Source organism: Platichthys flesus, chromosome 14, assembly GCF_949316205.1.
Source record: "Platichthys flesus chromosome 14, fPlaFle2.1, whole genome shotgun sequence".
Classification (NCBI taxonomy): Eukaryota; Metazoa; Chordata; class Actinopteri; order Pleuronectiformes; family Pleuronectidae; genus Platichthys; species Platichthys flesus.
In genome coordinates this window covers 22,002,852-22,018,675 of record NC_084958.1, presented here as the reverse complement: position 1 = coordinate 22,018,675, position 15,824 = coordinate 22,002,852, and the positions used below count along the sequence as shown (strand labels likewise).

Genomic DNA, 15,824 nt, shown 5'->3' with positions numbered 1-15,824 from the left:
AGCTGTGTCTTGGTTATTATGGTCTTGTATAGCGTGTTGATGTACTTTCATTGTTACTGCATCGGGCTGCAGGCATGGATTTGTTTTGAGGAGACAAACACGTTCATCTACACCGTGTGTAGAGCTTGATCAGTGTTTACAAGAAGGAAGAAGGAAAACAGGAAAAGCTTTTTTTTAATTCAAATCATTCACTTTCCACCAAGAAGGTCTGAAAAAGTGTTATCATTCGATAGATTATACTAGAAAGCCTTTGTAGTCATTGTGTTGTAGAAAATACAATATAATGAGGAATATTACTCCTGGTTGGTGCATTAAAGGGAATCAAAAGTTGGATTTTAATCAAAGAAAATTGAAAAACAAACAAATACACAAACACTGAACATGCAAAATATACAAATAAAGTTCCTCGAGGTTCATTAAAACAAAGCCCCCTACTCTGTGACTCCATGAGCTCGAGCTGTCGACAGCTTTTATATATATATTATTCAATTTAAATACATTTACATGATGATGGTTTTTCTTTACTGGTGTTCGACATGGTGTTGGTTTTTCCAGGACCAGCTACACGCCGGAGAGAAAATGTTTCAGGTTGTTTGTCGGCTCCTTTCTCGTGAACAGGATAACTGGATAAACTCAAAGATAAACTGATTAAATATTGGTGGTCAAAAACCTTCAATATCGTATCTAAACTTTAGGTTATTACCAGTTAAATGCCACTGAGGGGCCTCACCTCCTCTAACACCTATAGACTTTAGTTTAGTGAGTTGAAAGACTGGTTTGTTCTTCTGAAAAGAATGTTGGTACTATGTACACACACTAGCTGTCAATTAGAGAAAGTGAGATCTGCAAAAACTCAGAACAGCAGTCGTCCCTGACGCCAGCATCAAGCTGCACGACCGAGAGATGAACAGAGAAAAGAGGAAACTGGGGAATCAGAGGGACGATGGAGACAGAGGACAGTGGGCCAGCAAAGCAGAATATCTTCTGGTCGTTGCTGGAAATGTGGTCGGTTTGGGAAACGTCTGGAGGTTTCCTTACCTCTGCTACAAGAACGGTGGAGGTGAATAAATACGCGATGCAACTGTGAATTTATTTTTTTGTGTCGATGAGAGTTGAGTCAGTTTCACGACCACATGTCTCTGTGTCGACTGCAGGAGCCTTCCTGGTGCCCTACTGCCTGTTAGCTGTGGTGTGTGGGATACCTCTGTTTCTACTGGAGACTGCGATGGGTCAGTACACACAGGAGGGATTCATCACCTGCTGGAGGAAACTGTGTCCTCTGGCCCAAGGTGAGTTCACATCAAATGCAACACAGCATTAAAACCATCAATAAAGCTAAATTTGCTCTCACGTGGTTGATCTTTTCTCCAGGGATTGGATATGGATATTTCATGATGAAGCTTTATGACTTCAGCTACGTCCTGGTCCAAGTCTGGGCCATTTTCTACCTGGTGTTCTCGTTCAGATCTGAGCTCCCGTGGGCCAACTGTGACAACCACTGGAACACAGGTTCATTCAGACTTCATTTTTAACATAAACCTTTGTCATTTGTGTAATATATGATGTAGAGGGAAGTTAGGTAAACTGGGTCATCAGGTAATGTGTTACACCCACATTTACAATGTTGGAATTCAGGCTTTTAGCCAAGCGGCCTCTTCAAACCAGAGGTAGGAGCAGGGGGTGGACCCTAACAGAGTGACACTGCATGCCCAGCTACACCTGCGTCCTGCACCATTGGACTTTGCTAGCTGTCAATCACACAGTTTCCCGCACTAATGCATGCAGAGCTTTATTTCGAAGTTTGTTCCTCCTTCTGGTGTGTTTATGAAAAGAAGATCTAACACGTTGATTTAATGTGTTAGAAGACATCACAGTCATTTGTCCCAGATTACCTGAATTCCCCCGTGGAGATGACCACCATCATTGTTATAACATATTTCATGACAGAGATTCCTCTCACATTTAACAAGATGAAATCCTTCTCTGTTCCCAGCTGACTGTGTCGGTCTTGAGTTTTACAATTCATCGAATGTGACGGGAAATCTGAACCACACCTCCTCTTCTGCAACTGAGTTCTGGGAGTGAGTCTCTGATCGATCACTAATCACTTCTTCACTTCTCATGCTCTGACAACAATTCTCTGCTGTTTCAATGTTAGACGGTTGGATTTACCCCAAGGTCATAATCAAATATTTGGAAATGTTTTTGCTCTTATTTTCTGTTCTGGGCAGAGGACATGCATGTCTGTTTCCAGGGCTGAATGAGAATATGACCTAATACATTAGAGAAAAAACGTTCATATGAGATCGATAATTATCACGATTGACAAATCATTATTTCTTTCAATCTTACAGATGCACTCTTTTCTCTTTAAGGGCAGAGAAAGAATCTGAAGCAGAACACTGAAACTAATTATGTGTTATTCCTCCTCACCATGCTTACACAATGTATCAGAAATATACCAACATACATTAACTTTTGTAGTATTGCTAATTACAAAAATGATTTAGTGATAATTATTATTGTTAAATAATCACCCAACCTTACATGTTACTGTCAGCTAAAGCTCTCAGCTCTACTCTTGCAGTTGGTGAGGTTTTCTTTGAAATTTTTGATTTATTGGTAACTGGACAGTTGATAGAACCATGTTCTTGGATGGGACGGAGCCCAATGAGGACTTAAAAAAGTTATAAATCAACCAAATATGCATGTTATTGGTATTTAACCACCTTCCCTTGTGGTCAGACGGCGGGTGCTGGGCATGTCTGGAGGGATCGAGGAGCTGGGCAGCGTCAGATGGGAGCTGGCTCTGTGTCTTCTCGTCAGCTGGGTGTTCTGCTACTTCAGTATCTGGAAAGGCATCAGATCCTCTGGGAAGGTCAGTGGCAATATTTTTGTTAGATGTTTTAAAACCGAAAGAATGATTCCAGACGATATTTCAAAATGTGCGTCTCTGTTCAGGTTGCATACTTCACAGCTACGTTCCCCTACTTGATGCTCTTCATCCTGCTCATCAGAGGCCTGACCCTCCCTGGAGCTTGGGATGGGATCTACTATTACCTGTATCCAGATGTGAAGAAGCTGGCTAACCTTGAGGTTTGTATTTGACTTGTATTGTTTTGAATTTCTTGTATCCATACGTGTTTTGTGATTGTACAAACAGTCGAGTTACAGAAGTGGGTTTTCACAGGTGTGGCTAGAGGCAGGATCTCAGATATTCTTCTCCTACAGCCTGACGATAGGGACTCTCAATGTCCTGGGCAGCTACTGTAACTACAACAACAACTGTTACAAGTAGGTCAGACAGCACATGCACTCTCTCCTGTAGTGAGATTAAAAGTAGGTTTTGCCCTCGTGCATATTCTCATAATTGTGTTTGTCTGAGCAACAACAACAGGAATGGCCTCTTTGTGTGTTTGCCCCCTGCAGGGATTGTTTTTGGCTCTGTCTGCTGAACAGTGCGACCAGTTTTGTTTCTGGTTTTGTCGTCTTCTCTGTTCTTGGCTTCATGGCTCAGAAACAGGGCGTGACCGTTGACAAAGTGGCCGGATCAGGTAACACAACTTTTACAACGGGCCAAAACTTCAGTCCAACTAAGAGCCGGTCTCACTACGTTCAGACTTCCTGATCAGTGTAGACAGAATCATTCACTTGAAGAAGAAGAAGAGGAAGCAGCTGCAGTCTTCACCTCCGACAATATAGACGTTCATTTGGTGCATCTGATCTAGTAGAATAAAATAGAATCCTTTTATTGTCAGTGCACAGTATGCAATTGAATAAAGCAGCAATCCTTAATGTGCATAATATAACTAGAAAATAAATAACATCATAAAGTGTATATATGATGTAGAAGGCATTTTTAAATATCAAAACAGTGTGGCAGATCATTTAGCAAATAAAATGTATATTTTACATTACAGTATTCTGCCTGAAGGTGCTGATGCCGGTTGTAACACTATTGATTTTCATTGGCAACATAATTAACAAAACGAAAAGACTCATTAATTTTCCACATTTAAACATAAGGACTGCTACTCCCTGCATCGAGACAAGTCCACGTTTAAGTATCGCCTCTCTCCTCGTTTCCTTCTGAACCACAGGTCCAGGTTTGGCCTTCATCGCCTACCCACAAGCCACAGCCATGATGCCTTTGCCACAGCTGTGGACTGTCTGCTTCTTCCTGATGCTCATCCTGTTGACTGTCGACACACACGTGAGATTGCTGGACTCCCCCTGAATAAGTTGACACACACTTCAGAGTCAGAAACAGGAATCCTAGCGTGAGCTCGCTTCGTTCTCTCCCCACAGTTTGTGACGGTGGAGAGCGTCATCACCTCGGTGAGCGACTTGTTCCCGAAGCTGTTTCACGCTCGAGGGAGACACGAGGTCTTTGTCCTCGTCATCTGTTTGTCCTTCTTCCTCCTACATCTGACCCTTGTCACTGAGGTAGAGAAGATATTGACGTTAAAAGATGGTTTCACTTTAAAACATGTTTATTATAAATGTTTCTCCAACATTTCATCTTTGTTCCACAGGGAGGCATTTACGTATTCCAGCTGATCGATTATTACGGCTGCACCAGAGCCTGCCAGGACTTCATGGCTGTAGCCCAGTGCCTGGCTATGGCCTGGATATTTGGTGAGTCAAAATCCCAGCAAAATCCCAGCAATGTTGTCAAGCATACAATATAAGGAAAATAGAAGAGGGCCCAGAATGCTTCCTTGTGGTACTCCATGATCAGAAGAGCTTTTACTACCTTCAGTAGTTTGAATATATTGAGGTTATTCAGATGAACATATAACGGTTGAAAACAGAGTTAGAAAGAAATAGAGGCTTGATTATAATATCTGAAGTGAACCAAGTGAGCAAGTCGGACTTTGTAAATTCAGGTTCAGCTGTTTTAAACAGTTTCCGCGAATATAAATGCCAGTTGCTCCATGCTTGTTTACCTTATATAATATCTATTGATCTATTGATCTGTCTTTTGCAGTTTGATTTAGTGTGTGTGTGTATGTCCTAAATGAAGCGTGTGAACTTCCCTCAGGTGCTGACCGCTTCAATGACGCCATCAAGGACATGACAGGACAGAGGCCGTTCATTTTCTTCAAGCTGTGCTGGAAATACATCGTTCCTCTGCTGTCACTGGTGAGTCCGAGAAGTATCAGGAAGTATCTCCTGATTGGCTGCTGGCTTCAGCTTCAGCAGTTTCTCTTTGCTCAGAGAATTTGAATATGTGCTCCAGTATCTCTGCAGAAAAGCTTAACTTGCATGCAAATTTGTACATTTCAGTTTAATCACAATACACATATTCAGCTGTGTTATTATTGTTTTATGTAAAGCACATCCCTGTTCTTCACAGATTTCCTTCATCCTGTACATGGTGGATTACAAACAACTGAAGGTTAACGACAGCTACATCTACCCTGACTGGGCGTACTCACTGGGATGGGCCATGACCCTGTCCTCTGTCCTCATGGTGCCTCTGTGGGCAGCTGGACTGATGTGTGTCACACCTGGAAGCTTCACACAGGTGAGAGTTCACTGGGGAGGTTTGGTTCAGATGACACCGGAGAAAAATACAACAATTATCTAAAAACTTCAACAAAGAGCTAAAAGTTTTGGACAATGACTGAGAAACTCCACCAAACCATCCATAAATCTAATTATGCTACGATTTGTTGATTACTTGTGTCGCCAAAAAGTGAAGCAGGAGTCAGAGGGGATTCGGGTCCATGCAGATGTTCAGATCTTCTCAGGTGTTCTGTGGTAAAGTCTTTTGGAAACTCGCTCTTCTTTTTCTTTTGTTCCCAGCGTTTGTCGGTGCTCTGCCGTCCGGCTGAAGCTCCAAGCCGCCAGACTGAAGGTGGAAAACTGAGTGAGGATGAGGTGACTGTTGAACTGAGGTCATCTGCTGCCACAACTTAATAAAGAGCTGTGTGTGTCAGCTGAACACTGAGGGAACACTAAGATTTTATTGTTTTCATTTCAATTAAAAAGTCGATTTGAAGTGTTCAAGTGTTTTGGTCGATAACAGAAACTCATACTGGTCTTAAAATATGATTGGAAGACGTGATCGTAAGCTCTGAAGACGGGTTAGGGATATTTCCTTTTTTATATAGATTCAATAATTAAAATGTCACCCAGGAGACTGCAAATATCTGTCAAGGCCCCTTATGAAACCAGTAGATCTGGATTTTTATTTAGATCTGCACCAAATTCAACAAACTGATACAGATAAGATCCACAAGATCTCTGAGAAAATCAACTTAAATGTTACAAACACATCTCATCTAACATGAGAGGAAGTGAAAACATGTCTGGATCCGCCGCTGACTGAGATCTGCACCTTGACCCATATCACACCCTTCCACCAGGTGACATGGAAATCTGACCAGTAGCTTAGACATAATCCTACTATTAAACATACAAACAAACAAACAAACAGACAACTACACTCTACTGAACTAAACCTACATTCTGCAGAAAATAGTTTGACAATGACATTTCTCCCTGAACCGAACTTCTTATATTAGAAATATTGTGTTGTTTATTTTGAGACAGGACATGTGTTTAGTTTCCATCAATATTTATTAAGTCGGCCTCATATTCACATTTTAAACTGATCGTGGCAAAATTTAAAAACCTTAAACGTTTGTCATCCTGAACTGGACATGTCCAGGTGATGTGATTCAGTCGAGAGTCAGTTGAGATCCTGAGTCTGTGCTCGTTTTGTCTTTGTTGTTTCTGACTCCGTTTCCTCTCATTTCTTTTGGAAAAATCCCATAATGGAGGCTTGTTTCGATCCTTTGTTTGCGTTTGCGGTTGTTTTCTTCTGACTCTTCTTCTGGTCCTCTCTGCTGGGAGCTGGGAGCTTTGCTGGGACGAGATTCTTCGCGGGTTGTTTTCCGGCCTGGAAGTCGTCTTCGGCCTCAGAGTACGACTCGCTCTCGTAGCCTTTCTCTGTCACTGGGGAGGAAATAACACAAAAACAGATTTAATAAACGAGACCAAAATCAACCAAAGTCATAAACCTGCAGGCGAGTGAAATTTACTCAGGTTCTGTGTCTTATTTTGTTTTAATGGTAAATTTTGTCATTTATTGTACCGACTGTTAATCCGTATGAAAAACAAATGTCATATTGGACTTGATTGGTTTTACTGAACTTTATATTAAAAAGGTGTTTGCTGTATTTTGTTGAATCAAACTCATACACACATGCAAACATAACAGACCTTTAAAAGCAACTAAATACCCCAGGTGTCCATAGAATTAAGGTTGAAAAACATACTTATTAATTACAATTAATGGACTAGATTTAGTTAACACAGTAATTGTTTAATTAATCATCTATTTTCTTTAATATGGATCTTTGTTTAATTTGAAGAATCTATAACAGTTAACTGAAAACTCATTTTAAAATTGTCACTGTCATTTTCAGTGTTTTATGAACCAAACGATGATGAGTATTTATCAGATGAATCACCTCACTGAGATAACATAGCAAAGACATAAATAAAACATTCTGTTTTGCTTGTTCTTCAACAAATTTAATCTAATTTTAAGACATTAAGAATTTATAAACTTAATTTCCCTGGGACTTTCTTGGAATGAAGAGTATCTCAAACACATGAATGGATTGGTGTCGTACCCATGCACCCTTCTTCGTCGAGGAAGGTTTGAGATTTCAGGACTCGTCTCCTCTTCCTTATTTTCGTTCCAGGGAGACTCGGCTTTAAAAAAACAAACAAACAAAACATGAACATTAACAATCCAGTGTTAAACACAGAGAAAAGACTATCGACTTGATAAACAATCTTAAAAACGTACACGTGAATGTGAAACAGCCTCGACCTCCGGTTTAGGAGGTGGCGACAGTTCTTCGGTTTCCATCGGCTGTGGAGAATCTGGAATGACTGGACATGACATTACAAATTATTTTCCTGAAATTTTACTTGAAAAGAAAAAAAATTATTGCCCCTTTTCACAATTTGTCTCTTTCAAGATCTTGAATAATCTGACTTACAATATACAATATAAATAAACTCATCAGTTTTCCTGTCAGGACTATTTTTGACTTGAATTGTTCAATGACTTTTTGACAGGACATTACAGAAATAAGAACGAGGTGGAAGTTGAGATCTCACCGTCTTCATCGCTGCTGTCTGGTTCAGGTTTCTTGATCCTTCGCCTCTTTTTCTTCTCCATTTTCTCCTCCTCGCTGTCCGAATCCTCAATTCGCTTGGTTTTGCTTTAAAAATAAATTAAAAGCCATTTTTGACCACGAAGAACAAATACTTTACATTTCTACATGAAAGACGTTTCTTAACATCGTTTCTTTATTTTCATTATTCCACAGATATACCTCAAGAAAATTTAAACAAACACAAACCTCCTGGAGTCTTTCTTAACGTCTTTTTTCAGGTCTTTTTTTACATCTTTCTTTACGTCTATCTTCACGTCTTTCTTCGTGTCTTTCTTCACGTCTTTCGGCGGTGACTGTGCAGCAGCTTTTTGTTTTTCTTCAGGCTGTGAACTCTGAGGTCGCAGCTCGGCTCCGCAGGTCGACTGAGCAGCAGCTGCTTCTTCCTCCTTCACAGCTTTGTCTGGTTTCTCTGAAGAAAACAGGGACATAGAATTAATGTCTTGTGAAACCTGAACCTCCATCAGGACTTGGGATTCCTTTTTTTATTAGAATAAGTGAATTAAAAGTGGAGTAAAAAGCCAAGATAGATTATATATGTGTACATCCCGCTGAATATTACTCACTTGCCGTCTGACTCCCGAAGAAGTTTGACATGGGATTTGCTTTTGCAGCTGGTTTGCTTTTGGAGGCGACAACCTGAAATTTAAAACACAATCATAAACCTTGATTTAAATACTTCTCCCCTCTGGTTGATTCGTTTTTGGAGATATATAAATATTAACACCGAAGGAAACAAAGCCATACCGCAGGAGCCTCTTCTTTCTCTTCCGACTTCACCTCTTTGTCCTGGTTCTTGGAAGTGGTTTTATTACCAAACATTCCCATGATGCCCTTTGGTGGTTTGGTGGAGGCTTTTGAAGCCGGAGCAGCCTCTCCGTTCTGGCCAGGTTGTTTTGCCACCGGCTCTGGTGTGGGAGCACGTTGTATTTCTCTGGTCTGCTCCAGAGGAGACGTGGGCTGTGCACTGCTGCAGCGGATCGCACTGTATCTGCAGATCCAGAGAGAGGAAAGAGTCAACTACCTATCGGCACCAGTCCTAAAGGAGCTGGGCCACTAATTCACTGACTATTTGTAAAACACACAATTCGTCAAACTATGTCCAGACTGTCCCTGCCTTTCAAGAGACAACTTGATGAACGTACTTGCTGCAGTTCTGGAAGTTGTCCTTCACAGCATCGTAGTCCACACTGTACAGGGGGCCGCTGTCCTTCAGGAGAGCTTTCTGGACACTGTAGACATGGACACTGACGATCAGGCTCATCTTGGCTTTAACGTCTGTAGAAACAACAACAACAACAACAACAACAGGTTAGACACTTACCAGCCCCTGAATAACCGTAATGGAAACAGATATCCTGACTCATGCTCTTGTGGTATAAGTTCACAAGATCATAGTTACTCATCATACGTTTGCTGGAAATGGTCTCATTCTACTTATCCCGCATCAGGTCTAAAAGCAGAAGAGTAAATACCAAACACAGCTGCAGGAAACAATCTCTACACACCTTCCAGTTTGTCCTCTCTGACAACGGACACCTTGTGGCTCTGCAAAACAAACACAGCATCAATAAAAACGATGGTTTCTTATTTCCTGTAAAGATGAAAACAACGTGACTCACTGCTTGTCCGTTGTCCACGAACTTCCCCGACACGAGATAGGTGGCGTGGAGCTGAGCTGAACTCTCCTTCCTCTTGTGATCCAGGTAGTGGAAGAGCATTCTGAAGACAAAGAACACGTGGGATGTTAAATATACATATAAATCATCGTAATTAGTTTTTATATCAACAGCCTTCAGGGGATGAGGAGGGACACTCACTGTTTTGCTGTGTTGACGTGAACTCCCAGTGTCAGACTGAGCCATTTATAAGTCACCTGGTGAACACAGAACAACTCTGATGAGCACATTATTAGGGACACCAGGAGGAAACACTTTAGGTTGAATATGTGACAGAGCAGTTATCTCCTGGTGAAACAGGCACGATGTGTCCCGAGTGTCTGAAACAACTGAGATTTAGTACAAATTAAGATGTATTATCGAGATGATTCTAGAGCCGAATTGCTCAAAACAAACATACGAATGTTATAAAGTTTTATTTTAAACCGCTCTCACACATAAATTGGTGTAAAAATACAAGCAAACGTTAAATAGGGAGTTTAGTGAACGCAATTCAAGAACAGCCCACATGCCGGTGGACGTCACGTCACGTCGGCTCCTGCTCACGCGCGTCTACGCGACGGAAGAAGAAGAAGAAGAATTCACTCACGATCTTGTTGTGGTCGTTGACATATTCGTCGATATTGTCTAAATACAGCTCGTCCATCTTTCCACCGTTAAACGGGAAAAGAGTTCCCTGGTTTCACTGCGCGGGAAGTCTGTTTACTTCCTGTTAAATGTCACGTGACTGTTCCCTGTTTCCGGCGTGGAAAGCCTCGCCCTCTACAGGTTACCAGGGGGAACAGCAGTTGTTTAAATTACTGGTGATGCTCATTTATTATCAATACTAATATTAATTATAATATTAGAATAGTATTAATGAGATGTACAGTGTTTTCTTTATGAAATCTGCTATACAAAAACAGTTAGATTGATTGATTGATTGATTGTTTTGATTGTCTTTTAAATAGAGAAACTAACTGGCCAGGAAATGGCCAGTTAGGACAGTAGCAATTATTACCAAACCAAATGTATATGAGTTTTAAAATGATAATGAGCTGTAGTGACGTGTTCGCCCATCAGGAGTCAGTGAGGGAGAATCTGGGGTTTGTTAATAAGTGTTAGATGATGGAGCAGAGTGAAAGCTGCTGCCCTTTCAACCTCAACGTGTTGTTAATCAATCAGAGGTGAATTCACCCCGTCCAATTTGTGGCTGAAGCAATAATGGAAAATCAACCGTTTGTTCCAGTGAATCAGAAATCAAGCTAGTCAACTTCTCATAGTTTTACAGACGGAGGTCTCGGCTGTGCTTTCCAGATCTGATCATGATCCATCTCCCACCGATTTAAAATCTTTAAGCCTCGTTTAAGAAGCTGCAGATAAACACCGTGCAACAATTTGCTCCTTTTGCAAATTAGAACCAAATCCCATTGAAGCAAAGGCCAAGATAACATTTTACACTTCAAGCAAAAGTATTTCTCCCAGAAATGAATCAGATTTGATGTCTGATCTGGGTTGAACCTTGATAATAAGTTATTTTATCCCTCATATCATAAGAGGGCAAATGCAAAGTATCTTTTCATGTTTCCCCCGCTGTGCCCTGGCCTCAGATATCACAGTTTGATTCCCCTGCTGCACCAGATCCACACAGAGATACGGGTTTAGGGAAATGCATAAGGAATGTGTCAGATATCTCTCTGCGGACGCGTTCCAGGGACCTCAGCGCTCCGCCAGGCTTCAGAATTGCCTCTGCTGAAAACTCTGATTAGTTTTTACGATTTCAAAAGCTCCAAATGCCAGATGCTCCGAGGGGCAGTTATCTGCTTAGAGCCAGAGCTGCCGACCTCCTCAGCCGTGTGGCGGCAGGCCCGCCACCCATCACGGCACTCAGGGAACCGGACATGTGTGAAATCACATAGAGATCAGATACAGAACCACAGCAGACGAGTGACGTGTGGTGCAGCCTCCTGCAGACGCTCAGACTCTTCCTCATGTCAGCGACCACACGTTGACATGTCTCAGACCACAGACCAGCACAGCTGATGAGATTCGTTCCTTCTGGTAAACACAAGCTGAGCGGATTGTTGTCCTAGGACACGATGTTAGATGTGAGTTGGAATCGTCTTCTCTGCCGGTTGGGAGACACAGATTCAAGTCTCCTTCAATACAGCAGGATGTTCATTTTGTAAATAATGATCCTATTTAGAGTCATATTGTCAAAAAATCACAATTCGAGTTTGGTCGCCATCTGATTGACAGCTATTACCGACCAATGGGTGCAGGTGTAGGTGGGTGTGCAGCATCCGCCAGCTCTCAGTCAGGCTCCACCCCCTGCTCCTCCAAATATGGTTACAAAATGACAAGATGGCCCTGAACACGATTTAGAGGCTTCAATAGGGCAAATAACAAACCAGTGGGTGACATCACAGTGGGTTGACAATGGGACCAGTTAATTTAGAACATAGGAAGAAAGCTCCGGTTAAACAGAGAATACATTTCTCTATAACACGTGAATAAAGTTGTCATTAACAACCTCGGTATCCTTCGGGGGCTGAGCTCATTCCAGTAAACTCTGGTCTCTCCCAGTCTGATCCAGTGACCTTGCAACCATCAGCCTCATTTACAAACCACTTGCCTTCCTCCAATCTGAATAATATCAGCCCGGATGACACCGACTCAACTCTTCATATGATGAGAAAATTCTTCTATTAGCATTGAAATGACACGGTAGCTTTCAGCGCTCCTCCAGGGAGAGGCTGCGGCGGCCGCGCCCCAGGCCCAGTGTCAGGCTCCGTCAGGGGGGACAATCATTAGCCGCTTCCCCCCCGAGGAGCTTTTCCCCCTCAGCATCCGTTCCACTTCAGCCTCAGCCCTTTGTGGCTCCCCCTGATAAGGCCGAACTAATATCTACTGAGTCCGTGGCTGCTCGGGAGATGATAAACACAGGCTGAGCTGCCGGCCACTCCATCAGCACAATAGCAGCCGGATTCTCTCCCCCGGGCTGTTGTCATGTACAATAGAGACGAGTGTATGCACGGCTGAGAACCTGCAGGCGCCTGAAACAAAACACGAGACAGTGAAAAGGTGACAGATTGACTTACTGGTCACAATGGCTGTGGCATAAATACAATGTGATGGTTTCCAACCCCGGCTGCAGCCACGGTCCAGCCTGAACAAATGTCCTCGGCAAAGATAATAAATCTGTGTTTTCAGATTATTCATCCTCCTGAACAACAGGAGCTGAAAATCAAATAGCCACAGAAATACCTGCAGAGTCAATCTGTCACAAGTCACAGAATGAAAGTCGGATTATAAATCACGCAACAGGTTTTTGCTTCTTGATTTCTCAGAGGGGAAATACATCCGTCCTGCACATGGAGAAACACTTAATATAATCTTTTATGTTTTTAAAGCTTTGTTTGTAGCTGTTAAAATCTGCACCAACATTCTTTGTTATTTCTGGAAATTAAAAGTGTCAGCGAGGACGAACAGATCTGAAAAATCCATTGGAGAAGTTTTTGGGAATTAAAACCTGAAGCGTTGAGAAATATTAAAGATTCCTGAAGCGACAAAACATGGAGCGGAATCCGATGCAGGGGTTTGTGAGAAGATGTGGTTTCACTCACGTCCTCCTGTCATCACGCTTCTCGGTCTGCAAACTGCTCCACTTATGTGTGTGATTCATACATTCAAACAAAAAGCCCATAAGCATTTTAACAACAACGTTTACCAAGAAGATTGAATTTTGTGTTTTCTTTCCAAATAGCAGATCCACTTTCAGAAGAATAATAATTTAAAATGTGCTCAGACTCACACCCGCGTTTTCATTTCAGCACCAAACTACTCGGCTGACATGACAGATTTAAAAACCACCGAGGCAAAAAGGCTGGAGCTTTTTCTTTGTGTTTTAAACTGGATCACTGATGATTTCTCTTTTCTTACAAATAGCCGACACGTTCATTTTAAATCGTGTGTTTTCCAATGAGTTTTCAAGTGTTATAAACAATGTGCTGCCAGTATACCTTTAACATGTTGTCAAGTTAAGAAGAAGCAAAACACGTTTGAGTCATATCAGTTTTTTTCACACAAGTTCACACATGTGATCAGCATCCTTTTTAAATACATTAGAAACACGTCTGATCAGCAGTTGGTGTTTGTGGTGATTCTAAACTGAATTTAAAAAAATGATCATCACCCATTTCTCTCGTCTTCCTCCGCCCTAACACACGGTTGGAGGAAGATGTCCTGAATGATTAATGCAGCGAGAAAATTGATAATTGACATGAACAATAGAAACTTAAACACACAGTAAGTTAGCTGCTGTCAGATCAGATTAGTTGAATCCTGCAGGAACCAGAGCGACGTCTCTGCACTGAGCTGCTGCCACTGTTCTGCAGGATGCTCTATAAATAATTCGAAATTACAGCCAGTTAACTCGAATGCGATGTGCACAATTTGAATATTCATTTTCTGAGAGGGTTATTAGACTAAATTGACCCTGACTAAACCGAGCCCGGGTCTTTGAAATTCATGGTCTCAGCGCTGGCTTTAATAAATGGTAATTTAATGCTTAGCGCGGCTCCGCTCTCCGTCTTCGCTAACTGAAACTTACTTCACCGTGAAATCCGGTGACCTCTGATTCATTAGCCGAGTCTCCATTAGTGTGTGTGTGTGTGTGTGTCTGTGTGTGTGTGTGTGTGTCATTCAGCCCAGTGGTTGTAAATACCCTCGATGGTAGCTCCTGCTTTCTGGAGGCTTTTGTTCCTGGAGTGACGAGCTTCATTTCAAACCACAGCCTGGATATGAAGTCTAATTTCTTCACCTTCAAAGTTTTTCTCGCTAATTTCTTTCAAAGTGAATAAAACACGTTTTCCTTCTCTCACTGATACGTCTTTATCCACTTTTCCAATTATTCTTTAAAGTGATTACAGGCCAATATAGAGAGTTTAACATTAAAATTGTCTATTTCTGATTCAGTAAGTTTTATCTGTTTATACCAGTTTGACTCTGCTGCAGTTTCGGAGCAACAGTTTTCTTTTCGCTGTGTTTCTACTGTCACAGTCGCAGGGCTCCAGTGGACTCATTAAACTAAGTGGCTGCAAAATGTCAAGAAGGCCGGTCCACTCCCCTAATATGAGCCTGTCAGAGAGAGGAGGAAGAGGAGGAGAAGGAGGAGGAGGAGAAGGAGGAGGAGGAGGAGGAAGGTACAGGATAGTAGTAGGAACAGGCGCTGGGAAATTAATGTTGAGAATAATAAAAGGAATTAAGAATAAATCAAAGCACTAACTTTAACTAAAGCCTCTATTAATAATACCTGCATTTGTTTTAATCTGAAATAGCTGATTGGGAATATTTGGTAATATTTTTTGCTATAAAGCAGCATCGCACAAAAATAACCGGAGGGATCATCACAAAAGGTGAAGGAAGTGGTGAATTCAATTTCGGTGCTGATCAGGGTCAGAGCTATTCTCAAAAGGCTACCATCCCTCCCTCCCCCCCCCCCGCCCGATGCCTGACCCTCATACTCTTCCGTCGGAGGAACATGTGAAAATATGAGCATAGTTTTTTTGCTGAGACCTTAATTCATTTTGGTTCAGTTTTAGGAACATGCTGTAACACCCAGAAGACTCTGAGGTAATTGAATTCCTAATATCAGTAGGACCTGTGACTCTAAGATAGATAGATAGATGGATGGATAGATAGATAGATAGATACATAGATAGATGGATGGATGGATAGATATATAGACAGATAGATAGATAGATAGATAGATAGATAGATAGATAGATAGATAGATAGATAGATACATAGATAGATAGATACATAGATACATAGATAGATACATAGATAGATGAATAGAAAAACTGAACTGTAGATCAGTTTAAAAGATTGAGAAGTCATTAAACACCAGAGTTTATCTCTAATGTTCAGCAGGAAACTCCTTAAATATGAAGAATTCTAAACA

General features: G+C 41.6%; 2 protein-coding genes across 2 annotated transcripts; one reads left to right on the top strand and one right to left on the bottom strand.

The window, feature by feature from the left end:
• The first annotated feature begins 888 nt into the window (after window positions 1–888).
• LOC133968144 (sodium- and chloride-dependent betaine transporter-like) lies at window positions 889–5,925 on the top strand. Its single transcript, XM_062404000.1, has 14 exons — window positions 889–1,060; window positions 1,155–1,289; window positions 1,372–1,509; window positions 1,994–2,081; window positions 2,746–2,878; window positions 2,962–3,096; window positions 3,191–3,294; window positions 3,430–3,554; window positions 4,101–4,213; window positions 4,309–4,446; window positions 4,536–4,638; window positions 5,045–5,145; window positions 5,360–5,530; window positions 5,812–5,925. The coding sequence occupies exons 1-14, from the start codon at window positions 904–906 to the stop codon at window positions 5,923–5,925; spliced, it is 1,755 nt and encodes a 584-aa protein (XP_062259984.1). The 5' UTR covers window positions 889–903.
• Window positions 5,926–6,171: 246 nt separating this feature from the next.
• pold3 (polymerase (DNA-directed), delta 3, accessory subunit) lies at window positions 6,172–10,609 on the bottom strand. The gene is made up of 12 exons (XM_062405183.1): window positions 10,470–10,609; window positions 10,022–10,077; window positions 9,824–9,923; window positions 9,710–9,749; window positions 9,347–9,479; window positions 8,949–9,192; window positions 8,768–8,840; window positions 8,391–8,613; window positions 8,146–8,249; window positions 7,829–7,914; window positions 7,650–7,731; window positions 6,172–6,966 (listed from the first exon to the last, which is right to left on the bottom strand). Exons 1-12 carry the CDS (start codon window positions 10,524–10,526, stop codon window positions 6,761–6,763), a joined length of 1,404 nt encoding a protein of 467 aa, XP_062261167.1. The 5' UTR covers window positions 10,527–10,609; the 3' UTR covers window positions 6,172–6,760.
• Between the last annotated feature and the right edge of the window lie 5,215 nt (window positions 10,610–15,824).

What these genes read in the sequence shown, in the direction of transcription:
- LOC133968144 (XM_062404000.1), top strand. Translation starts at nt 904, where the DNA reads ATGAACAGAGAAAAGAGGAAACTGGGGAATCAGAGGGACGATGGAGAC. An exon ending in TGACAACCACTGGAACACAG is followed by an intron (nt 1,510 to 1,993) that starts GTTCATTCAGAC and finishes CTCTGTTCCCAG; the next exon opens with CTGACTGTGTCGGTCTTGAG. An exon ending in TGTTGACTGTCGACACACAC is followed by an intron (nt 4,214 to 4,308) that starts GTGAGATTGCTG and finishes CTCTCCCCACAG; the next exon opens with TTTGTGACGGTGGAGAGCGT.
- pold3 (XM_062405183.1), bottom strand. Translation starts at nt 10,526, where the DNA reads ATGGACGAGCTGTATTTAGACAATATCGACGAATATGTCAACGACCAC. An exon ending in CAGAGAGGACAAACTGGAAG is followed by an intron (nt 9,480 to 9,709) that starts GTGTGTAGAGAT and finishes TTGTTTCTACAG; the next exon opens with ACGTTAAAGCCAAGATGAGC. An exon ending in GTTAAGAAAGACTCCAGGAG is followed by an intron (nt 8,250 to 8,390) that starts GTTTGTGTTTGT and finishes TTATTTTTAAAG; the next exon opens with CAAAACCAAGCGAATTGAGG.